The sequence below is a fragment of the Protopterus annectens genome, chromosome 9.part0 (genome assembly GCF_019279795.1).
Source record: "Protopterus annectens isolate FY-2018-M chromosome 9.part0, PAN1.0, whole genome shotgun sequence".
NCBI classification, from domain to species: Eukaryota; Metazoa; Chordata; order Ceratodontiformes; family Protopteridae; genus Protopterus; species Protopterus annectens.
The window spans coordinates 1,258,378,624-1,258,405,338 of NC_056743.1; the positions used below are offsets into that span (position 1 = coordinate 1,258,378,624).

Below are 26,715 nucleotides of genomic sequence, written 5' to 3' on the forward strand. Positions count from 1 at the left end.
AGCAACGGAGAAAGCAAGATCTCCATTGCTTTTTACAAACTGTCTCGCTATGTTAAATGGGTTTAACATAGAGAGACAGCTTTAAAAAAAGCAACGGAGAATCTCCGTTGCTTACTTTAAAGCTGTCTTGCTATGTTAAACCCATTTAACATAGCGAGACAGTTTTGAAAAAAGCAACGGAGAATGCAAGATCTTCGTTGCTTTTTAAAGTGTCTCGCTATGTTAAATGGGTTTAACATAGCGAGACAGCTTTAAAAAAAGCAACAGAGATGCTCCGTTGCTTTTTTTAAAAGCTGTCTCGCTATGTTAAACTCGTTTAACATAGCGAGACAGGCTGTAAACAGCAACGGAGATCTTGCATTCTCCGTTGCTGTAAAAAAGAGTTATACTAATGGAAAAAGTCCAGAAGAATTACTATAACTCCGATTTACAATGTGCACGCTGACCAGTCAGCGTGCACGTTTTGGAATATTAATGGGGGGTCATGATATAATCCCCATCTTTTCAGAGGTCTAAAAAGTGGTTAATTCTTACCAACAGATGAGATTTTGTAGGAGACGTTACCCTCTAGGCTAATACATTATTGCCAGATTTAAAACTCAGTAGCGTGGAATTATTTTCCATGATTTGTGTGATATTAGAGTCCCAGAGCCAGCCTAATAGTTTCAGTACTATTTTAGTCAAAACACTTTTAAAAAGTGTCCGAATTCTTACTGTTCAAATCAAAAGAGGGGCGCATGGTGTGAGTGTGCTGAGGATGGAGGTGGCATAGCTCTCAACCTTCCATCTCCAAAATGAGGAACACTCACCTTCATAATGTGGAACAAATGGGCAAAATGTGGAACACATACTAATGGCATGCTAACAACTTCAACTAGGATGGTCATAAGATGCTTAAAATATGCTGGTTTTACTTATAAAGAAGATCATTTAATGAATTAATATGATTAATTTCTATTTACCATGGATTTCACTTAAAAAACTTCCTAACACTGAATGTGTGACAGACTCTTTCAATGATGAACTTTGAGGAACTTAGAGGAACATGAACTTTTTAAGTCCCCAAATGAGGTACTTTCCTTGTAATGAGGTACACTTGAGAGATATGGAGGTGGGGTGTTAGGAATAAAACATGTTGCCTTAATGTTCAGTCTTTTTCACCAGAGCAGATATATCTTAAGTGGGTAAATTGACAAAATGCGTAATTCAGATTCAAACATTCCCTTTAGGTCTGTACAAATAGAAAAGTCAGATGCAATAATGTTTGGGATTTAAAGCTGAATACTTCATGATTATAAAACCGGGTGTGCTTTACAGTTCGGTGAGGTCAATATGAACGGGGTTATTTATTACCTTATCTCTCTTTTGAAATCGGGATTTCTAAATAACAAAACGACTTGGCAAATTTGATAAAGGTGTGGTACTCGGAAGGTGTGGCTGTGTGTCGAGGTTGTGTACAAGTTAAATGCACTACTTGTACAGCGTTCACTTCTGTGTATGTACCAACATGTTTGCTGGTGTCCTATCAGTCACCCGTCCACCTGGTACTAAATCTGTATGATATTTAGCCAGTTTGTAGTTTCATCTGCTCATCGGAATCTTGTTACTTCTGGACCTTGATGGGACGTTGTGTAGAAGGAAGAACTGAAGAAATACCTACTGTCTAGACTCTAGACAGAGGCACAGAAAGTGATTGTAGTTTGTCTCAGCACTAGAAGCGCATCATCACTTGATCGGTTTTAAAGACTCCAGATGAATCGCATAACTGTAGTCTGTGTCCTGGTCTTCATTTTTGCATTGGGTGGGTTTTACAGGATCACTTCCAAGATGAAGCCCGGTGACTTGTTCTCCCTGTTACACAAAACGATCAGTGTTTCAGATAGTTCCGCTAGTACTCCATCTCTGCAGTCCAACAGGATAGACTTCACAGCTCAACCTCCGGTGATGTTTGTGGAGACCACGGAGACTCTCAAACCACAAACCCTGACAATCTGTGCTGTAGAATCGGCGGCCAGAATCTATCAGGACCGGTACATTTACTTCTTCCTAAGGGGTCTCAAAAACCAGACCTGCTTGCAAAGCAAGACCGAATGCCCTGGTCTGAAACTCCTCACTGATTTCCCAAACGTGCAGCTTCTACATTTAGACCCCAAGGTGATTCTGGGGGGCACTCCGCTAGCGATTTGGTATAACGAGGTAAGCTGGCAAATTTCAGGAATTAAGCAATATCTTTCTTAAAGTCTCTCTTTAAATGCAAGGTCCTGGCAGCAGGTTAAACAAACAAAAAGGAAGCCAATTACATACACTTTACCAGCTTCAGACATCAAAGTTCAGTAAGGCATACTTGTTTGTCTTTTCTAATATCTTATAAATAATCGGGTATCCATTAACGACAACTTATTGTTTTTTGTAACTTTTTCATAATTTACCCTCTTACTGTCATGGCTACAATTCATCATTATTATAAGGGTCTCCGATAACAACTGATTCGTATAGAGATAGATGGATAGATAGATAGATCGATAGATAAATATTTCTGTTTTAGAAGCACTTTTCTTACAGACGTCTTATTACTTTGAAGCATTTTAATTACTATAAATTTTCAGTCGATGACTGCTCTTGATATTTACTAGCAGGAGACCTTAGTTGCTCTGCACCTCCTGTTATACTGATTCGACGTCTATTTTTTCTAGGTTATAGATATAGTTTGTTATACCATTTATTTAGGCTAATTAATTCTGCTCTTAATATCCATACATCCCTAATCCTGAAATCAAAATAAATTTAGGAAATGCGGTCCACTATTTCTCTACAGCAAATAAAATATGTCTTGTAATAAACGACAGGGAATTCTATGGGCTGGAATAAATTAAGGTGAATACCTGTTCAAGGCAACATTTTAGTTTTACTGGTAGATAATTATTTTCTCAGTTTACAAGAAACATACCTCTCAAGTGTATCACATTATGAGGACCCTTCCCCATTTTAAGTAAGGATGTTTCAGACATATGTAACTTTCTGGATTATCTAAACAAGACCACATAATTTCTTAAATTTACTTTTACTTATAAAAGTGGAAGTATTAATTATTTGGATGTGGAAATAATAAAAAGACACTGAGAATGCATGTTTTAAAAGTAATATTTATAGAAAGCCCACGTACTGCAACAGTCTCTTGCATTATAACAGTAGTCATCCAGAGCATGTGAAAAAGGGTATTGTTAAAGGCCATTTCGTTAGATTGGCCAGTATGGTCACTGATTAAGTTGATTTTTGACGCAAATATGTTCCTTTCTAGAAAATATCCACTAGGTTTAATAGAAAAAGTTAAGAATGAGATTTTTGAGAAAAGGGAAAATAGTGTCATCTTTCCATTGTTAAGGAACAGTACGGAGAACCATGATTTACGTAATGGGGTCTTAGAGGATATTTTGAATACAAATAAGCAAGAATATTCCTGTTCGTTTATCACCAAGTTTTCTTCTGACAACCAAGGTTTGGTTAGAAACCCCATCTAGTTGTCAGAAGGGGTTCTACAATTAGAAATATACTTGAATGGAGCAATCAAGACCACAGTAGAAAAGGTAGTGTGAAGAGATATGGGTTTTGTTCACAGAGGCTGCACATATTAAATACAGATAAGGTTAGAATTAATCATATTACTATTATACCTAATGGAAATTTTAATTGTAATTCTGTTGGGGTTGTCTATGCTGCTTTATGTTGCCTCTGTAGTAGCTTCTGTACAGGAAAGACAAATAGAAAATGTAGGGAGAGAGTATATGAGCATATTAGAGATATAAGAAATACTAATAGTAATAATGCCCTATATAGACATCTTGAGAATTTTCCCATATATAGTTTCAAGTTTGTAGTTTTGGAAGGATTGAAAAAAGATTTGCATGGTGGTCCATGGGCTGACTTATTAGAGTTTAAAGAACTTTGCTGGCAAATAAAACTGAATGCCCATGTACCACCTGGTTTAAATGAGTGTACTAGTAAAGGCAGTTATTTAAACCCTCGTTCTTATATGATTTAATGTAGACAGAGGCTTCGGGGGAAGTCCTTTTATGGTCTCCATTTTAATTTGATTAATTGAATAATTTTTAATTTAATTATATCTATTTTAGGACTGGGTATAATATGTCATGTGCTTGTTGCTTTTACTGTTTTATACCACTTAGTTGTTCTTAAAATGTTATTCTTATGAAGTCAACTGTTATAACCTGACAAAAACACTAAATAATAAAGTTCTTGCTGGTATTTTGGAATCCTGTTCGTGTTGGTGATTCACTTGGATCTGTTTTTACTTGGATGTATTTTCAAGGCCTGTCAGAAATGAAATTCAAATCAGAAAAATTGGCAAATCTATCCCATTCCTTAACAAATATCTCTCTAATAGCATGGGCATCTGCATTATAATCTGTAATAAAAGCATTTTCATATTCCTCACTTCCCACATGGACTTTTTCATTAGTCCTCCCATTATTTGATAAACCACAGCAGGTGGTCACTAATAAAGTTAGATAAAATGTGTTGGAAATGTTATAGCCTCTGACTGATTGAGACACACTCTTTCATGTTTCATTGCTGCACTTTCTTGACACAGCAGTTATTAACTAAAGAGTGTGATTCTGGAATGCCATCACAAACAGTCTAAAAATGATTGATACATTCCCCACTTTCAAGCCTTTAAGAAAACAATAACTCAGCCACTTCTGATTATGTTCATGCTCTTCACCTGTATGAGACTTTCCTCGTCTCTTATTGCTTTCCCCATATATCCTTCATATTCTTTTCCTTAGCCAAAATACCTCTACCTTTTCTCCATATTTAATTATTTATTTATTTGCTCACATTCAGTTGACTCTTTAGTTTACCATGTACACATCTACCATATCGTTTTCCTCTCATTTTCCACCTTCTTCACCATCAATAAATATCCCTTATTGGCAACATGTCTATTAATCACCCTTTAAAATGACTATAACTCCTATGCAAAATGTTATCTTTCTCTCCACACTAACCCCATTTTCACCCATCTCACTTCAAGCCCTATATTTAATTCATATGTATTTCACAAGTTTCTCCAATCCCTGTCTTGTCATGATGGATAGCCCATCTGTCTGGTTGATGTGCACATATTTGTCTGTGATACTTTACACTTGTACATTATAAACTGAGATGTACAATATGCTGACATTTACTGAAATGTACTTTTCCATTGTTACTTCTGGACACTGACATTTTTACAATTGTAAATATACATCTTGTTTATAATATGTAGTGAAATTATAAATTCAAATATCTGTCATTGGAGTTTTTTCCCCATTTTCTACTGAAAATGGGACTTGCTCAGTCAGTCTTTCCCAGTAAACAAAGACAAATACATAAAGTGAAAGGTGCTGCATTTATTTTATAATTATAATTCACTGACATCTACATGGTACGGAATATCACAACTCTAGCATCCTACGCACACTTTCAATGCCAGAACATTTTCTGAAAAATAAACTTAAAAAGCATAAGATAAACAAATATAAATATTTGGTGAACAATAAATGTTATTAAAACTCTACAAATAGCAATGTTACCAGTAAGAAGTATTCTTTACAGTGTTAATAGTGCATTCATTGTTGTTTCATAAAGAATGTAATATATTATAATGCACACAAACCCACAATTATATTTCTTGCTAAACGTTTGCAAACAAATGGTCATATCTTGGAAACTGTACAGCCTAGGCATATACTGTAAGAACATTATTGTTAAAGCAACATAAGCTTTCACATGATGACAAGAAGTTCCTTTGTGAGTGCATTTTGATTGAGATAATGACAGAAATGTGAGAACATATGCTTACTTGTATGATTAGCAATATAAATAAATATCTCAAGATGTTCAACTTACAGTGCAAATATCAAAGGCAGCTTTCTTCAACAACATCTAGGGTTTCACCTGATGTAATAAAACAATTTGTAAGTCACTTGTTATTTGAAGTTTTAAGTGCATATGGAAATTTAGTTTATTTTTATAATTTATATCAAACAACTAGCAATATCTCAGGAATAGTTTGATAGAACAAACATTGACAATGGATGTTCCTGTTTCCCACCATGGTATATCATGCTATTCCATAAAGTGATGAAAATATAAACATAAATATGAAAATATGAATATTATGTGACAGCGATTCATTTTTCTGCTGCAGGACATTCTAGATTAACAATCTTGGTGTCATTTTGTGAATAATCCCTCACAGGTTTTGATACTTCCCATTATTAGCTGGTAAGTCACTTAGTTAAAGAATCCAGACCCATAAAGGTCTGGATGCCATAAAGAGCTATGGGTGTTGGAGCATATCAAAGATGATGGTCAACTAAACGCAGTAATCTTTCAAAGCTCTGCAGTTCTTTGTATTAACTGACTGGAAAAAATCAACCTGCTTACATATTTCCTCAACAAATAATCTTATTATACTCTGTTTTACCAAAACACAAAAAAATAAAGTAACTTTGTGAATACTTTCCAGTCAAATTTACCTTAAGAAACTCTTTGGGAACAAACTGACTTGAGTACTTGGAAATATTCTCACTCTGATTCTTCTTTGAAAAAAAGATTTGCAACTTATGATGGCTTCTCTACAGGAATTATCTGTGAAAATGAATGGATTCCAGGAAAATCTAGATAATTTAAAAGAAAACCATTCTAATGAAACAAACTTATTGAAAGAAATATTTCACCTACAACAATTAAAGTTATCTGACATAGAAACTGCATTAATTGATATAGATGGCAGGCTTAAAGAAGAAAAACTTCAAACTGAGCTTCTACACAAACAGAATACCTGGCAAAAAATAAAGTGGATGATCTGGAGAATAGAGAGAGGGAGAAGATGTAATATCAAAAGTTTTGGTTTACTAGAGAAAACAAGAGAAGACATGACAGCCTTTTTATCTTCATGGATTCCAAAGTTTCTGAACTTACAGAAAGGACTCCCCTATGGTATTGAAAGAGACCGTCATTCTATTGGGAAACCATCTCTATCAACCTTAAGTTCCACTGTAATAAGCTTTCTGTCATTTCTCAATAAGGAACCGGTTTTAAAGTCTGTCTGGGCAAAAGCTGCTCTAAGTTTGGCCAACACAATATTAGGTTTAACAATGACTATTCTTTGAAAATTATTGAGAAAAGTAAGCAATGTTGGCCAGTTCACTATCAAAATATGGAACGGCACTTAAGCATAATTGGGATGGCTGAATGCATGTTTTCCAGTTTCCATAATGCTGATCCGGAAATGTTTGAATCCTCATTAGCAAGTAGTTGTGTGCATTCTCTAATGTGGGATCAACATCAGATTATAATATTATTAGTATGTACTAACATCTTCTTTATATCCAATTAGATGCAGTTAGTAAAATTTGTTATATATCTTCTTACATATATTATCATGAAAGCTTTACATATTTTAGTTATGTTTTTATGACAGTTTATCTATGGTCTTTATTTATGCTTTTTGGTTTATATGTCTTTAAAATGTTAATTGGTTTATATAATCTGATTGGATGAATGGATTTTTGAATGTATTTAAGCACTCCCATGAATGTATGTATTTTTAAAAGATCTGAAGAAGCTTATATGCGAAAGCGCTTATCTGTTGAATAAATTTTATTCATTTTTTATATTAATAGTCCTGTTTCACTCCGTTCTCTACAGTGTGCTGACGTTTTAGATTATTTGATTTATTTTGGAAAACGGAGAGTTTATCGGGTTATCATCGTTCAGTTTTTTGGTCTTAAAATTATAATATGAATGACAAAGATAAAAAACAAGCAATTGATTCTTTAAACTGAAAACATTTAGATTTAGTAAAACATGACAGAATTAGCTCTTAAAAAAATGAAATTAAACTCCTATGCTATGTCACCTTAACACTCCATAATCTATCAAAAAGAGTAAAAATAAGCTTGAGTATGAATAACATGCACATGACTAAAAACACCAAAAATATTAAAAAAACCTATACTGATACAGGGGATATACTAGAACATTTTAGACAACATTATGTTTTCCTTAATAAGATGAATCGATAAAACGATCTTTCTGAATCAGAATTTAATTCATTACTTAATTTAGAAACTTTAAATAAAATCTCCTTTGAACTAAACAGAAACTTGCTAAAAACATAACTTATATAAACACCAGTCAAAATAAGAAGCTTAATATACATCTTTTAAAGAAGTTCTAATTGATATAAAAATAGGAATAATTCCTCCATCTTGGAAATATTCATGGATTTGTCCAATATTAATAGAAGTTAAAGACCCCCATTTATGATCAGACTATAGCCCCATATCTAGTAAATTTGACTACAACATTTTCATGTCTATTTTAGTAGATAAATTAAAAGAGTACATAGCTAAATTAATTAATAATGACCAGTCTGGCTTTATATATAAGAGGCAAACTCAAGATAATATAAAGATAATTCTAACTTTAATAGATAATCTAAACAACAAAAAACAAGAAATATATTATGTAAGTCTTAACACAGAAAAGGTTTTTGATTCTTAAATTTGAACTATTGATTCAAAATCTTAGATTTATATAATTTCCAGAATGAATGTATACTTCTATTAGAAAAAAAATGTAAAAGGGAAATAAAGCATGTGCCAAGTTAGGCCCCTTCTCAGAATCAATTGAATTTAAAAGGAGAATAAAGCAATGCTGCATTCTTCCCCATTCTATTTGCATTAGCAGTTGAAAGCTTAGCAATTTTGATCAGAAATAGTACTAAATAAGAGGTACCAATATAAACAAGAATTATAATTTGAAAATAATGTTATTTGTAAATGATATTATGTTAGCAATTTCAAACTTGAAGGAAACTATGAAATAATTGAATATAACTATTAAAAGTTTTGAACAACTTTCTGGTCATAATTTTAATATTCAAAATCAAAAAAATTGATCATAATTAAAAATGAATACTAACATGATACATTATGATATTATTTTTTTAACAAGAAACATCTTTATTAAATTATCACATATGACATAGGCAATTATGCATTTATATAAATGAAAAATAAATCATTATATAAATGTAAAATAAATCATATTGACATACTTTTAATTACAAACCTTATAAATCACTTATAGTCTATCCTGTCATTGTCAGACATTACATTGCTCATTCAAATCCTGCTTTCTTTTAAACCTCATTCCTCCTCTACATGTATTGTTACCACAATTGCCATTTTTCCTATTTAATTTTCTCATGCCCTTTTCTAAAGATCCCAATTCCAGTTGTTTTATCTCTGTTACTATATTCACTACTTCTAGTAAAGTTGGTTTAGACTTTGATTTCCATTTTCTATAATTGCTTTTTGGCAGCCACCATAATTAGATTCAGCAAGGTCTTACTAAGTCTAGGCAATTCTGATTATGTATTATAGCTCAAAAATAATTTTCTTAGTTACACCAATTTGTTCACCCAGAATCACTGACAGAGCAGTCTGCAAGGGATCTTTAAAGTCTGCCAACTCATTGCACTCCCAAAAAATATGTTCCCAATCATATCTTTCTTCCCCATAACACCTTCAACATTTGCTGTCTTTGGAGTCTACTTGGGATATAAAAATAACTATGTAAACACTTACAAGCAAAGATCCTAAATCTTCTAGACTTTGTTGCATATTCGGGAGACATACATATATCCCTCATTATTTCTTTGTGAATTTCTTATCCAATCTCTCTTCTCAATCTTTTCTAAATTTCCTCTGATTGATTATTATAGTTATCATGCAATATTTTGTATGCTCTATTAATTATTATTTTCTTAAACAGCAGCTTCTATTCTAGATTTTATTAAACCTCTACCAGTGCTGGTCTTTCATTTAGCATCACACTAGATCTTGGAATCTAGGAGGTATTAATTTTCCTAATTCAGAAATATATGCAAAAGCAGCAATATTTAAAGCAATAATCAATTGGATAGATACATCATGCTATTCTAACTGGAAGTCTCTGCATATTTCTTTCTTAAAATAATAATAAAATAAAAATCAATAAATTGTTTTCCGTTCCCAATAATAATAATATTCTGTGGTTATATCTATGTAATTTTATTTAATATAATATTCACTTACCCACACAATCAACCTACATAAATTCTATTTTTAAATCCTTTTAATAAACTATGGTTTGATACTCTGACTCCTTTTAAGATAACAATAGACTTTTTAAAAAAAAATCCTTTACTCGGAAATTTGAATAGTGGGAACAAATAACTTCTTAGCTTGGCATGGTTGTCTTGAGGGAATAAATATTTAATCAATAAGTTATTTAGTATCATGATATAACTTAGATTCATAAGACTGGATAATCTTACAATGTATATGGGGATGTGCTTAAAGCAAGTTTCCTTCTCTTATTCTTTCCTCAAACAAAACCCACCTAGATTAATTACATACCTTTCAGAATTTCTATATAATACACTAGATTCAGGTAACATAATTTCTACTTTACATAGTCCCTTGAAACTATATAATAATAACCTGAATATTAAGTTCTGGAAATGTATAGTAAAGGATCAAACGACATTATCAGATAAAAATAAATCATATATATTATTACTGATTAAAATACTTCTCTACTTTCATTTTGGAGTATTTGTACATGGAAATTCATTCATAGATCTTTTTTGACTCCAGACAAAATAACTAAAATTTCTAAAGATAATATAAGTATCTGTTGGAGATGCACTCAAAACTGTAAGGCAGCTTGGCAACATTTTTTATATGTTTTTCTTTATGTACATACTGGAATTCTACTTCAGATTTTCTCTAAGCATTATGTACTGATATTTTTACATTAAATAAAATGTTAATTCTTTACAACATCCCACCAAATAGTAACAAAAAACAGTATGAATTGTTAAATCCTCTGGACTATTCTAGCAGTTGCAAGAAAGATTATCACCAGAATTGGAGGAATATATCTCCGCCACAGTTTCAAGAATGTTTGTTATCATTGTCATTAAAAGGAGTGATTGTAAATGATTCCACAATCAGGAAATAAAGGATATTTTCAAAACCACTTATAAAAGACCCATTGTCTATGACTCTTTCTTTGACTGACTTTAATAAAGTTGCAAACATATCTCCTAATTCCAATGTCTGAATTATTAATCTTTTTGATTCCTCATTCAAATAGGTGGTAAATTACAAATATAAAAGTTGTTTGTTTTATTGAAATTATAAAAGAATGTATTATTAGACTATATTAAGATTACAAGCAATAACATTTATTTTGATTCAGTCATGCCTTGTAAATACTATAAATAGTTTATTATGTTTCATCCTTTTTTTATCTGCATTAATATTTTGTTAAATTCATATTTGTTTGGTTTATTAAATTTGAACGATATTAAAAATTTAAAAACAATTTAATAAAATCTTCAAGAAATAAAACAGCAATGGGTATTAACTTGAAGTACAAAAAGGCACTATAGACATGAATGTGATAATACCATCTTCTTGATGCATGCTTTATGTAGTGATAATGCCTCCTAGATGATAGTGGAATTTATTAAAATCATCTTGTTCTTTACTGGGCAAGTAGGACGTGATTTTAGTGAATATGCATCATCTTATTGTGTTTTACTCCTTAATTAGTACATAGGCAGCCTTGTTATAGCTGGTAACTGACCACTCTGAGTAATTAGTGGTTATGTTGTGCTGTGCCATAAGTATGCACAAATACAGTCTGGGGTGCCCACCAGACTGAAATTGCCACACATCCACCATGTTGTGAAATGTAATCCATTGAGTTAATCCCTTAAATGTATTGTGCAGGAATATCTGTTCACTGCACAATCTACCATGTGTTATTGTACTTAATGACCTTAATAAATTGAAATTTTCATGTTAGGTACTGTAGATAGACTTATTTTACATGTGCAAGGAATATTAACAAACCACACTGGATTTCTGAGTCCATGTCATAAAAAGTGATTAATCATTTTTGTTTATGCTGTGACAGAAACTTTCATCTATGTAGACACTGGGGTGTAAGCTCTAGAACATGAAGTGAGAATGATTACAGGCTAAAGAGGTATGCAGTAGTTAACTCAATTATTTGTTTATTTGTTATTGTTGTGATAGACCATGAATAATACAGAATAATAAAAAAGAGCTGGAACTTAAGCACCATGCTACTATTCTAGTGGTTGGGTAAGTAAAATAACAACCACTCAAAACTGTAACTTCCTGTTTAATGTTTTCATAGGTTCATAAATGTATACTAGGCTACCAACCACAAAGGCCCTTATAAGACTAGTCATGCAATCCAAATATGACCCACAAATTTGACTTGTATTTGATTTATATGAGTGATTTACTGACTGTCTCTGTCAATCACAGACATAGGACAGACCAGGGGTGAATTTCCGATTACCCATCCATTGGTCCAAGTTGCATTTAAACAGCAATAGGGAGAAACTCTGCTTCACATGAATGAGGAGGCTGTTCCAGAGAATGCGAATTCTCTGAGAAATATATCTGACTCTCCAGCATGTTCTGTTTATGCCACAGTCAAAATGTATGTCTTTTAATTTAGTAGCTCTGATGCTGTTTCTTTTGTGGGTGTGTAAAAGGTTCATCAAAACAGGGTCCAGAGATGCAATGTATGCCAGCCAATGATCACTACTCGGAAGTCTGTACAATACCAAGTAAAGAGAGAGGGCTTTGAGGTGATCAGCATAGGACTTTGCATTTACTCCCTATATTCTTTTGGTAAGGAATCTTTGTGGATGTTCAAGTTCCTGCATGTGTCTGGTCAGGTGCATACCAAAGGTGGAATTATTCTCTATGATGGATCTGGTGAGGGTCAAGTACAGTTATATGATTACCTCCCTGGACCTAGATGTCATGCCTTTGATTATAAGTTGAGCAACATAGAAAAATTTTCTTGCTACTTTGAACACATGATGGTTGAAGACTAAGTTACTATCTACATCAGTTCCCAGATCCTTGACTGGTGAATCAACTTTTAATGATGTTTTATTGACTTTCCAAACGTTACTATAATACCTTTCTTGGCAATGAATTTTAAGCCATGACTTTGGCACCAAGTGTTTGTATTTAACCTTCCCGATGAGTGTTCTCATCTTAGGGGGATTCAGTGATTGCTCTCACTTTGCAATCATCTGTGAACTTGGTTAGCCAGAAGCTTTGACATCCAAGAAGTAGATGCCAAAGAGGAGTGGGCCTAGCACAGAGCTATGGGGAACTCCACTGGTGACCTGCATCTTTGTGGAGGTGAAATCACTGATTCCACCCTCCTATGACCTGTCAGTGAACCAGTGAGCTATCCAGCATGTTATAAAGGGGTTTAGTTTCCTAGCTCCTTAAGTTTGTTGACAATGCCTAAGTGGGTTATTGTATCAAATACCTTAGCCAGATCTAGGTAGGCAGTATTTACCATTTTCCCCTAATCCAGTGCCTTAGTGATTTTTTCCAAAGAAGTCCACCAGATTCAGCAACCATAAATTTCCTTTGAGAAAGCCAGACTGGGATGCAGCCATTGTCTGAAGGTCTCCTATGTTCTTGTTGAAAATTTCCATGATAACTCATTCCATGGCTTTGCAAATGAGACTAGTCAGACTAATGGGTCTGTAGTTTCTAAGATCTGTTGAAGAGCCTCCCTTATGAAGGGAAAGGACTGTTGCAGTCCTATTGATCATCTACTATACCTTAAGTAATGGTGAGTTTTTTTCCCTCAATGAGCCATCCCAATTATTGTTATAAGCACTCACCTGATAGAAGGCTATATGGAAAAATAGATGAGAATCTAATGTTTCCCATTAAATGGTTTAGTAAAGAATGACCAGTTAGCATAATTGTTAAGGTCTTCACTTCCAATACACAAAGCATAATGCTCAATCCTGACCTATGGCCAATGCTTGCATGGAGTTTACATGCTCTCCCTGTGAGTCTGTGGCATTTCTCCCACATCCCAAAAAAAAGATGTTCAATATTTCCACTTCAAACACACAAGAAAATGCTGTTGTGGGCAGCAGCTTAGACTCTACATGGTGCCTATGGGGAAGAGTTGTGTAAAACAACAACTTTAAGCATAAACTGTGGTGCACTGTACTCGTAAGATAGGAGACCAGTCATTACAGACTGTGATCAGGCCTAGCCACTCAATGGAGTAAAAATTGGTTGCGTGATTCAGTTGTGTTGACTAATGTTGCCAAAAATGGGCATTGGTATTTGCCTATTTGCCAGTGATAAGTGGGTTGAGGGTCCAACCTACACCACGGACTCATGCTAATGAACGGACATGGATCTATGTGTTCCTACTGGCCACTGTGTGTCCACCATAAAGCCCAGCAGCCCTGAGTCTATATTTTACTGGATGGCCAGTGTCTAGCTGCCAGTTTGGGTCACCTGGATAGCTATGTCGAGCGAAAGTTGGATGTAAAAGTAATCAACCTATCAAACATGAACTAAGAATGGCTACACTAATGTAGGCTCACTGACAGGACATAGCCTGGAAGTGGATGGCATGATGGTAAAGAGGATAATGGACTTTCTGTGTATCTAGGAGACAAGTTGGAAGGGCAGTACAGTAAAGCCACTTGGCTTGGGATCCAGAATCTACTACTCATGAAGAGGACAGACTAGAATGATATAGGTATTGTGGTGAGGAAGAGGCTTCAGAAGACAGTGAGGGATGTAATCAAAATCTGTGACAGACTCATGGCAATCACACTCCAGTGTAAGGATAGCATTATTCATAATCATTCATAATCTCAGCCTAAGCCCCATAGTACATAATAGTAAGGAAAAGAGTACATTCAGACAGCAGTTGCAGGGCTTACTGGATAAAGTAGGACAACATGAATTGGTGTGAAAGTGGAGGACCTAAATGCACATATCAGGATTGGGTCCACATATGTGGAACAACAAAAATAAAGAAGCAGAAGCTATTCTAGACTTCTGTCTGACAAATGGCTTGATGGTGACCAACACAAAGTTTAGCAATAGGGTTGCCACCTTTCTACTGTGCCATTTCCTGACAAACAAGCCCCGCCCCATGCACAATCAAGCCACACCCATTCCTTTTAATAGCCACACCCCTTTACTCTAGCACCCTTCAGCATAAGTCTTTAATATCACATACAGTTACCAATAAGTAGAAAAATGTGCAACAGAAAAGACAGTTCTACAGTCCAAGCATCCTATACAAATCATGTAATCATATATTCACTGTAACATCAAATGAGCTAAGTTTTGGTATAGACGGTATACCCTAGAAAACACAGATAAAAGGTAAACAGTTGTGATGACAAACTAGACAAAAAAGCTACATTTAAGCCTCACTATACTACGAAGACTGTACACCCTAGAAAGACACCCTAGGAAGAAACACAGGTCAAGGTAAACATCACGGTGATGACAGACTAGAAAGACAGATCTACAGTCCAAGCATCTTATACAAATCATGAAGTCATTATATATTCACTGCAACCAAGTCCAAAACCAGATTAGAAACTGTTCTAGTTAATCACCACATGTTGAACATCTAGATAGTTACACACATCTTGTCACCATCAATGAATGAGATAGTGCCAGCACAGCTAGTGAATTAATATAAATTTAATACTTAAAAATTCACTAGTAGCTGTGCTGGCAATATTTCATTCCCCTTGTCACACTAATCTTTGAAAATCTACCTTAATTCCAAAGAATTAATCCATTAAAAAAAATCCACTTACCTCCAGAAAAATCAGCAGCAGGGCTACTAAAACAAGCTCTCAGCAGCAGAAGAGAACAGGCAGCTAAAGGGCCAGCAAGCAGGGGAACACACCACCACCCAGTCCACAGCACTTCTCCTCCAGCCAGGGCAAGACTCCAGCAAGCAAGGCAAGCAGCAGGGCTAAGGCAATCCTTCCAGGCAGCAGGGCTTCCAGGCAGGGCTTCCAGGCAGCAGACAGGGCTTCCAGGCAGCAGGCAGGGCTTCCAGGCAGCAGGCAGGGCTTCCAGGCAGCAGGCAGGGCTTCCAGGCAGGCTTCCAGGCAGCAGGCAGGGCTTCCAGGCAGGCAGGGCTTCCAGGCAGGGCTTTCAGGCAGCAGGCAGGGCTTCCAGGCAGCAGGCAATCCACTGAAGATGACGTCCAAGCAAGAATTTCAGATCTTAAAGCACCCTTTGTACAAAAGTAAAAGGTAAAAACTGAAGCTGAAGCACCGCTTTATATTCATAAATTTTCGCGGGCTTTGCAGGGCTTTGACTAGTAACTCTACGTGTTGATTGGCTGCTTGCTGCACGAGCCTCATCTGCAGCAAGCAGCCAATCAACGAGAGTCCAAGACGGGAATATATATATATTTTTTTAATACGCGCTGACGAGCCTGACGTCGCTATTTCTGGACTCCGAGTGCAAGAACCGGAGAACCGGAGTGCCCTACTGATTTCCGGGCACTCTGGAAAAAAAACGGAGGGGTGGCAACACTGTTTAGCAAAAGAGACAGTCATAGGATCACATACAAGAGTGGCAAACATGCAGCAAAGATAGACTTCCTCCTAGTAAGAAAAGACACTGAGGTAGAACCAGTAATTGCAAAGTCATCCCCAGTGCAACAGTCAGCCCACAGCATAAACAAATGGCTGCCACAGTCAGCTGCAAGTTACGTTTAGAGAAGACTTTTAGGTCAACTGAGACAAGGCTGAGGACCTGGAAGTTGACTGGAGAGACAGCATAGGAGTTTAAGGAATTTCTCAGGGCTCAGAACTTCCAAGATGGCTACATACTGATCAACAGCTTAACTTCAGCTCTCCCAGTGTGAAAACAGAAACTGAAAAACAGCAGCTACTGATATTGTCAGTATGAGTAAAATTCAGTTACTGGCTGGTAAGTACACTGCCTGGATGCCAGCAAAAAAAAAAAAAAAAAAAAAAACAGCCTAAAAGAAGAACCCCTACGGTTCCAGAGATATGAACATTTGTTTGAAACGTGAGGACATAATTTGATTCTGTCAAAAGGTTTAAGCTTTGCCCATTGGAAGTTACAGTGCAAACATTCTGATCGCCACTGGAGTGAATGAGATAATTGGCATGGTGTTCAAGAAAAATAGTCTTTATCTAAAAATGATATTATTTTGTACCTGATGGAACCAGAAAAGGAAATCTCAGTGTTGCAGAACATTCTGAGACAGATCTGTTTTTTTTTTCCAAGATATAAAATTAATGAAGGTAAAACAAAGACTATGGCTATAAACTATGTATCCAGACATGAAATGGTTCAGCAATATACCCATATTTATGGAGACATGATAAAATGAAGTATTTAGGGGTATGCATTAAACAGGATTCTGTTATAGATGCAAAGGATATATGGAAAGAGACAAACAAAATATAGCACAAAAAATGAGAAACTGGAAGTTTGCCTATGGATATGGATAGTAAGATGCAAGTACTAAAATGTTTTAGTCCCTTTAATTTTATACACAGATCAGGTATATTTTTATCAACCAAAGGAGAAGTTGTGGATAGTAATTAATAAAAAGTTGAAGGATTTTATTTCAGAGGGGAAGAAGGCAAGAGTCAAGTGGAAGAAGCTGGTCATCTTAATAGAACAAGGAGGTTAGGAATACAGGATTTAAAGGGATATTTTAGAGTTACACAGTTAAAGCTGTTATACTTATCTCAAGCAGAAAGCTACATTTCAAAGTGGAAAAGGATTATGATGAAGCAGGGGGGAGGGATTCAAGAAATAAGGGAATAATTGATTTTTGGATGCAGGTCCTTAAGTAGAATAACAACAGTCATACATAACATCACATTCATAAAGTAGCAGAAAGTATATTAAGAACTAACCCAACACTGGATGGAGACAGGAAATTTGGTTGGAATTTACTGGAGGAAACTGGCAAAGGAACCAAGGTGCTGGCATCAAATAATTAGAGAGGGAAAGGTAACATAATGGGAAGAGGCCAAGAAGATGTTTGGATTGCAGGCTAGTGATTGCATCCCCTGTAATTGATGGATATCACAGTATAGACAAACAGAAAGCGATAGAGGAAATTAAATGAAAGACTTGCACAGGTTGCGTTTTTAATTGAATCTAGAACGGACGTTGCAGTTAAAAAAATGGAAAATTAGTAGGGCATATAGCATATTGCATGATAACTATAGGAATTAAACACAAGCAGGCAAAAAATATTGAGAGGTGAGATCAGATATGCAATTCACAAAGAAACAAAGGACAAATGTATGGCTCACAAATATGCAACAAAATGCAGAAGTTTTAGAATGTTTGCCTGGAAGTGTTTGCATATATACTTTTAAACCACAAGTGGACTCCAAAGAATTTTTTCTCAGGTAGATGTCAAATGTTGGAGGTGTAATGGGGAAGAAAGAGGTACCTGGGAGTATATGTTCTCAGAGTGTAATGAGTTGGTAGACTTTAAAAATTCCCTACAGTGTACTCTGAAAGGAATATTGGTCGAGCAAATGAGTGCAACTAAGGAAATTATTTTTTGAGGTAGGACACAGGATCTGAATTGCCTAGACATAGTATGACCTTGTTAAGTTTAATTCTGGTGGCTGCCAAAAAAGCAATTACAAGAAAATGGAAATCAAAATCTAAATGAACTATACTTGAAGCAGTGAATATTGCAACAGAGTTGAAAGAACAGGAAGTGGAATCTTTAGAAAAGGATAGGAGCAACTTACATAGAAAAAATGGGAATTATGGGAACTATACATGCAAAAAATGTTTTGGAGCTGGAAAGAGGTTTAAAAGGCAAGAACTGAACAATTTCTGTAATGTTGCTTTGATTATATAATATACATCAATATATGTGATGTATAGCATTTGTAAATGTGAACTTGTTAATATGGTTTGATTACCTTTATATAAATATGTTTGCCTACGTCACAAGTAGTAATTCAATAAAGGTGTTGAAAAATTAATTACTCAGGGCTCTAATACCTCAAAAGAAGATGAAATAGGTGGAGTTGAAGAAGAATGGCAACACCTCAAAACAGCATGTGGGAGGAGTATAGAACAGGTGTGCAATCTAGCCAGGTATGGAAATAAGGTACATAAGGAAAGCTGGAGGTGGAATTCAGAAGTCCAGGAAGTCATCAAAAGAAAGGTCTGCATGGAAAAGTGGGAGATAGAAAAGATGGACCACGCTATGAAGGAATACTGGCTGGCTAACAGACAGGCTAAGGGAGGAGTTGCAATAGCAAAGAACAAGGCATCAGAGGCACTCTACCAGCTTCTGCAAAGTGACTCAGTAGATGGCACAAAGAAACTCTACTAGGTTGCAAGGCAAAGACAGAACAATAAATAAGACATCTTTCATAATGAATGCTAACAACAACCTGCTCATCCATGCACAGGATATCACAGGCAGGTGGAAAGATTATTTCCAGCAGCCTTTGAATGAAGAAAACCCTACAGAAGAAGTGTTGCCCCAGATACAGCCTTTGATGAAAAAAAGAGGAGGATTCCTCTTAAAAGAAGTAAAAACAGAACTAAGGAAAATTAAGTCAGAGAAAGCAGCAGGCTCAGATGAGGTCACAGCAGATATGATCAAGATGTTGTGTGAGATATCGAAAAAATGGCTCTTAAGAGCACTCATTGCAGTATAGAGAGAAAGCAGCATCCCAGATGACTGGACAATAACCTTACTGATGCCAGTGTACAAGAACAAAGGGGACACCCACAACTGTAGATGGTACAGAGGTATCAAACTCCTGTCACACTGTATGAAAGTTCAGGAGGGGGCTGTTGATAAACAAATAGCCAGAACAGTAGAAAGCAAAATGGGAGATAAGCAGTTTAGATTCAGATCAGGATGCAGCACAACCAACATAATGTTCGCAGTGATACAGATTTTTGAGAACAAGCTAGAAATGAGAAAATAGTCCACATGAGCATTCCTACACTTGGGGAAACATATGTCAAGGTCCCAAAAAAGCTGCTATGGGCAGTTCTGCAGTGGCTCAAGTACCAGAAATATTGGCAGAATTAGAGCAGACTATAAACAAGGACCCAGTGACTCAAGTATGAACAGTGTTCAGTCTGACAGCAGGGTTTCCAGTGGGAGCGGATGTGCATCAGGGTTCACCTCTGAGCTATCTGCTGTTCTTACTGTTGATAGACTACATTAGCAAACAGGTCAAAGAAGACAGATCAACAAGGTTGCTGTATGCAGATAATGTGGTATTACAGGTAGACTAAGAGAGAACTTCAGCAGTGGAATGGAGTGCAAAACTAATTACACATGGGATGAAACTGAGTACAGATAAGACAGCTATAATGGCAGCAAATTCAGGAAATCAAAAGAAGCTGAGAACTGAGGTAAAGGAGAAACTAGTGGATCAGGTTAATAACTTCAAGCATCTGAGAGGGGTAGTTGAGGAGAAGGAAGGTCTGAATGAGGAGATCAAAGCTAGAACCAGAGAGGCTGAGGCCAACTGGCACAGTGTCAGGAGTAGTGTATGACAGAAGAATTATAAAGAAGTTGAAAAATAAGGTGTACAAAACATTGGTGTGACTAGTACTACTGTTTGGGACAGAAGCCTGTGCAATAAAGGCAGAACAGTTGAGGAAGCTAGAGGTGATAAAGTGCCTGAGATGAGTGGTAGGATACATAATGGGTGTCAGGCAAAGCAATAAAGATATGAGAACAGAAGCCAAAGTAGCTCCAATTGCAAAGAAGGTCAAAGAGAACAGATTATAGTGGCTTAAGCATATGTGCAGAAAAGCAAAAGACAATCTGGTGAAGAGTATTTGGGATAGGCAAAAAGGAGATAAGAGGAAGCAAGGGCTTCCCGCAAAATGATGGATGGATTGCGTGAGAGAAGACCCTAGGCAGTCAGGCATAACTATTCAAGGAGATAGTACAGTGGCACTGAATGGAGAGAGATGGAAACAGTTAACATGACACCTTGACCCCATGTAGAAAATGGAAAAAGGGTAGTTGATGATGCTGATGATAAAGAGCCTCAAGGGAAAAAAAAACATCAAGTCTAGAGCACTGAAAAAAATAAAAGGCAATGATGGTCACTTCCTTGAAATTAGATTACGTGCCCACAGTTGTAGTGAAGAATGGTTCCCTTTCTGACATTGTATAGCAGCACAGAGATGACTAAGAGCTGCTGGTGGAATAGCATAGGGAGGTGTGTGTGTGTGTGTGTGTGTGTGTGTGTGTGTGTGTGTGTGTGTGTGTGTGTGTGTGTGTGTGTACCTTTTTCTCTATTTTTATTTCTGTCTTAAATTTCAGTTACTTTGTTTCACTGTAGTACACTTTCCAGCTTCTTGTATTGGCTTAACTTCTTGCAGAAGCAAAATATAGCAATTCAGGTGATTCAGCAGTAGGAGTATTTTTTAACAAACCCAAAAAAAGATATATGTGACCTACTGCTTATATAATGATGGCAGCAAATAGTTTGAATTAGCTGAGTGAAGCAATGCTGCATCAATTAGCTTCACAGGTTTGTAGTTATCTGAGGAAATAGTCATTAATGTTTTCTGTTTACAGACCATCAGTGAATATCTCAATAGATGACTATACACCTGTGTAAATAACAGTGATCCCGGCTGCAATAATCAGTTATTAGTTGTCATGCAGAGGTCTGCAGGAAGTGAGATTACATACTGGGACCCCAGGCTCCATTTTCAAACAGTTTTCTTTCTTGCTGTTGAGTATTTCACTGTGTTCCCTCAGCTTGTCCTCTTTGGTCTCTTGCTTCCAGTGTTTTTATGCTATAAAACAAAACATCTTTTTTTCCATAATAAAGTGGAGAGCAGAATGGATATAGAATATAGAATTTCTACTCAACAGGCCATTTTCCCAAATAATTTTTCCATTAGAACTACATTCAGAGTACACAAGGAGTTCTCCAATATGTTTTTATTTCTTTTCCTTAATCATTGTTGGCTACTCCAGAAAAAATATATAAAGAATGGCATTAATTCTAGTCAAAATAAAATGATCTGAGTCTCCTAAGCAGAATGGTACTGTATTTCTCATTGCAAAGGAGAACACTTCCATCATGTATGGAGCAAGACATCAAAGTGTACTACAGAGATGTGTACATGCCTGAAATCCCTCTGAGTCATACATAAAGCAAAGTGATGGAGACATCAAAGTGCACTACAGAGATGTGTACATGCCTGAAATCCCTCTGAGTCATACATAAAGCAAAGTGACGGTACTGTCAGAAGACAACAGGACTGGAGAAGAGATGTAGAAGCTTTCCTTGGTGTGGTTGATGGGGAGGCAAGCAGGAGAGCCCCTGTCAACATATTTATTGGCTGTACTGTCATTTAATTTCCAATGACATTGAAAGCTTTGCTTTCTCCAGTGTTCAGGGAAGACTATTGTAGTGGAAAGTGGAACAGGTTTGCCTGTACATTTGATAGACAATTGTAAATGAGGCATGTATAGAAGAAATTTCAGTTATGATGACTCAAACAAGAAAAAATTCATGCAAGATTATGAATTATTATATTTTAAGTTTTCATACTTTTTGCATGTCAGGTTTGTAGTTGGATTCTGTAGTGTGATTCCTTAATAATACATAAATGATCATTTAAGAATGTATATTGACTAAAATCCTCAAATTATTTGAAAAACTATTAATCTTAAACATATGTTAATATGAATTCTTGACTTATCAAAAAAAAAAAGAAACTGAAAATGTTGACTTATCAAAAACAAAAATGAAAAATCACAATATGTTAGATGACACATGCCCCGGGATTCAATAAACTCCTTGTAGGCTGTGAGCCCTGATGTACAGACCTAATCACTGGACCTGAGATATAGGACACTTTACACATTTAATCTTAAAGTGAGATGCCACATATGTGATAGTCTACCCACTTGGTGATATAGCTGTTCATGGCCACATATGACCATCTAGATTGAATACCTCAGTGTGGCTTTGTGTTAAATACCTTGACTTAGTCAAGTTCCACAATATGATGCTGTTGTCATCATGCATGCCTTTGATGACCTCTCTGTGGACCTCTATCAGATGTAACAGACACAATGTAGCATTAACAACTCACACAGGTCTGTTGCACACAGCCAGAATATTACTAGTGTTCATTTAAAAGAGGTCCATAATGACATATTGGTCTACCTCAGAGTTGAGGAGACTCAGGATATCTCTATACATGCACACACCAGGTGCTGTCCCCCCAACTCATATGGATGCATGTTGATGTACATCCTTCTATGGGAACATAGCTTATGTGGAGGGTGTTTTGAAGTGTGAATTCAACAGTATCATGAAGTTGTATGTGCTAAGTCATGCCATAGGCAATCTGTGATGTTGTCACAGCCCATTGATTCTATGTGATAGGCCTGGATAAAGGTAAGTCACTGTATACTGCCTATCGTGATCTGGCCTAGGGTTTGGATACAGTACCCAACACAGATATCATTGAAAAACTCTCCCAACTGGGGAGTAACCCTTATATCACTTGATGAGTAACCAATTGGCTCAACAACAGAACACATACTGTGAAAGCTGATGAATCAACTTGTACCAATAGATTTGTCACCACTGGCAAACCCCAGGGATCTGTGCTTTGTCCTTTACTATTTGGACTCAACTTCTTGACAGTTCAGGCTAAAATATATGGCCTTTGGCTTACCATGTTTGCTAATTCTTGCATATTGGGTGCAATCATTGAATCTACCAATGATGATAACATACTACAGGAGGAGCTAATGCAGACAAATGATTGGTGAAAAATCCACACAATCTATGAATAAATGTAGAAATGTGTCTTTATGTTGTCCTTCTGAAAAGTGGAAGTCTATGTTAATTACAGCATTGACAACAATCCTGCTATGCTGAAACCTAGTGATGCAGGCACTGGGAACACATGTAGACAGCAATCTGAACTTTAACCAGCAAATGTCCATACTGGCATTGAAAACCTATGTTGTGTACATCATATGTCATGCCATCATATTCAAATGTTAGGATAGTGTGACAGCACTGTACTCAAACCTCATCAGAACACTTATAGACTATAATCCTCTCTTTTTCATGCACCTCACCAGACACATGCAGCAACTGGACAGACCACAGGGCTTTCTCATCAAGAAAACAAAGGGCCTACAAACCAGGCTATGATGTATGCAGGTAGATTGAAAGCCATGACACTGTAATCTGTATTGTATATAATGACGTGACTTCTGCCTGGCCTCCAGGCCAGTGTCTGATCCTGCCCTGGTAGGAATAGTGCACATCCACAAAACTGATATAGCTGATATCAGCAGTGTCTGTTGAGGAGAATATGGTAATAGTGTCCCACATGCTGGTGTAAAAGTCTCTATGTAATGTCAAGCAAGAGCATAAGCACACACACGCACACACACACACACACACACACACACACACACACACACACACACACACACAGTTGTCTGCAGTGAAAATAGAACTCCTACCCAAGTACACAGACTACAGACCTCTGTATTTAAGGGAAATGCCACAGCTCAAATTTGACTTGGAGTGTCTCAGACAACACTTTTTATAACCAATGACATCAGCAGTGTCTGTTGAGGAGAATATGGTAATAAAAGTGTCCCACAATCTGATGTAAAATGCTCTCTGTCATGTCAAGCAAGAGTACACGCATGCACATGAGCATGCACACACAAGCAGACATACACACACACACACACACACACACACACACACACACACACACACACACACACACACACACACACACACAGTTGACTGCAGTGAAAATAGAACCCCTACCTAAGTACACAGTCTACAGAACTCAGTACTGTATGCAAGTGCAATGGTACAAGTCTGACCTGGAGTATCTCAGACAACACTTTATAACTGATGACATTAGCAGCATCTGTTGAGAATATGGTACTAACAGTGTCCCATATGCCAGTGTAAAATGCTCTCTGTAATGTCAAGCAAGAGTGCGCGCGTGCACACACACACACACACACACACACACACACACACACACACACACACACACACACACACACACACACTGTAAAAGTCTGACGTTTACAAGAGTGCAGGTCAACTTATAGTGGATGCCATCTACAAGCCATGTTGGAGAGCAGATGTTGGGAGGCTTGCATGAAATGAATGTGTAGGCTTGTGCAGGTATCAAAATACTGTCACTGGATAGCATTAGAGCAGCAAATGTAGGATACACTCTTCTGCTGTTCTGTCTAGACACACACACACACACACACACACACACACACACACACACACACACACACACACACCTGACTGCAGTGAGAACAGAACCCCTACCTATCTAAGTACACAGACTACAGAACTAAGTACTTAAGCACCATGGCAAAAGTCTGATTTTTCCAAGAATGCAGGTCAACTTATAGTGGATAACATCAGTAGGCCATGTGGGACAGCAGATGTTGGGAAGCCTGCATAGGTTTATGGCATCATAGGTTCATAGGAGGTTACTAGCCTAATGGCCCTAGGGTGTTTACAAGCCTAGCTGTATAAAAACACAATAACACTTATTGAGCTTAGTTAGGTGGTCATTGTTAGAGTGATTTTGTGAGCAGCACCAACTGGCCCTGTCCATGAGGGACATAGGTGCCACCCCAGGGGTGACTTTACAATCACCCACCCAGTTGTCAAGGTTGCACTTGAACAGGGTCATTGAGGAGCACTGCTTCACATGAAGTGGAAGCTTATTACAGATTAGTGTCAATCTCTGGGGGATATACTGTATATGTCTCCCCAGCATGTTCTGTCTATGTCACAGGTGAGGTTGAGAACCCTAGAGGAAGTTATTCTTGTCCCATTTGATTTGTAGATGTCCAGAATTTCCAGTAGGGTAGAGTCTGAGACTGCTTTGTAGGCCAGACATAGGTCACCTCTCAGCAGCCTGCATGATACTGAGTACAGTGACAGGTCTATCAGTCTTTCCATGTATGTCATGTTTTGGGGATTCCAGATTCTCTGAGTCACAAACCTCTGTGTTTTCTCCAATTGCTGCAGGTGTCTGGTGAGGTACAGACATAAGGGAGCATTGTACTCAATTAGTGGCTTGAGGGGTAGAGTACAGCAGCCCCATGATCTCCCTGGTCTTGGATGTGATGTCCATATGCATGAGGTGCACAGTGCAGAATGTTTGTCTCACCATTATGTACATATAGTGAGTAAAGTGTAGATTGCTATCAACATGTATTCCCAAGTCTCACAACACAGTATTTGAGCTTAGAGGGATTCTATGTAGATCATAATTAGCAGGGGTACTTCATTGATAAAGGAGATAATGAGGCATTGTTTGCTTTAAGGTTCAGTCCGTGAGTTTGGCACCAATCATTTGTCTGTGTCAGCCCCTTCTGTAATATGCTACCATCATTGGGGTACTCTGTATGAGTGAGTCCATTTAAAAGTCATCTACAAACTTGTAAAGCACAGGCCATCTACCATTTCCTGGGCTTCAGAGAAATAGCTTCTAAAGAGTTGAGGGCCCACTACAGATGCTTGTGGTATTCCACTGTTAAGTGGGCTAGTGGTAGAGGTGCAGTCCCCAACTCTGACAGAGTGTGTGTTCTGTTAGTGAGCCAGTTGGCTATCTATTATTGTATGGCTTAATTCCCAGTTGGGAAATTCTCACTATGAGACATGAATGGGGGATAGTGACAAAGGCC

The 26,715-nt window shown here is 36.8% G+C and overlaps 1 protein-coding gene across 1 annotated transcript in view; it reads left to right on the forward strand.

Annotated features, from left to right (window-relative positions):
* The first annotated feature begins 1,509 nt into the window (after window positions 1-1,509).
* Window positions 1,510-26,715, forward strand: part of LOC122811981 (alpha-1,4-N-acetylglucosaminyltransferase-like) — a 118,854-nt gene continuing 93,648 nt past the window's right edge. The window contains exon 1 of the mRNA XM_044084181.1: window positions 1,510-2,196. Coding sequence (XP_043940116.1) covers window positions 1,753-2,196 — 444 coding nt within the window. The 5' untranslated portion in view covers window positions 1,510-1,752. The remainder of the gene's footprint in view (window positions 2,197-26,715) is intronic.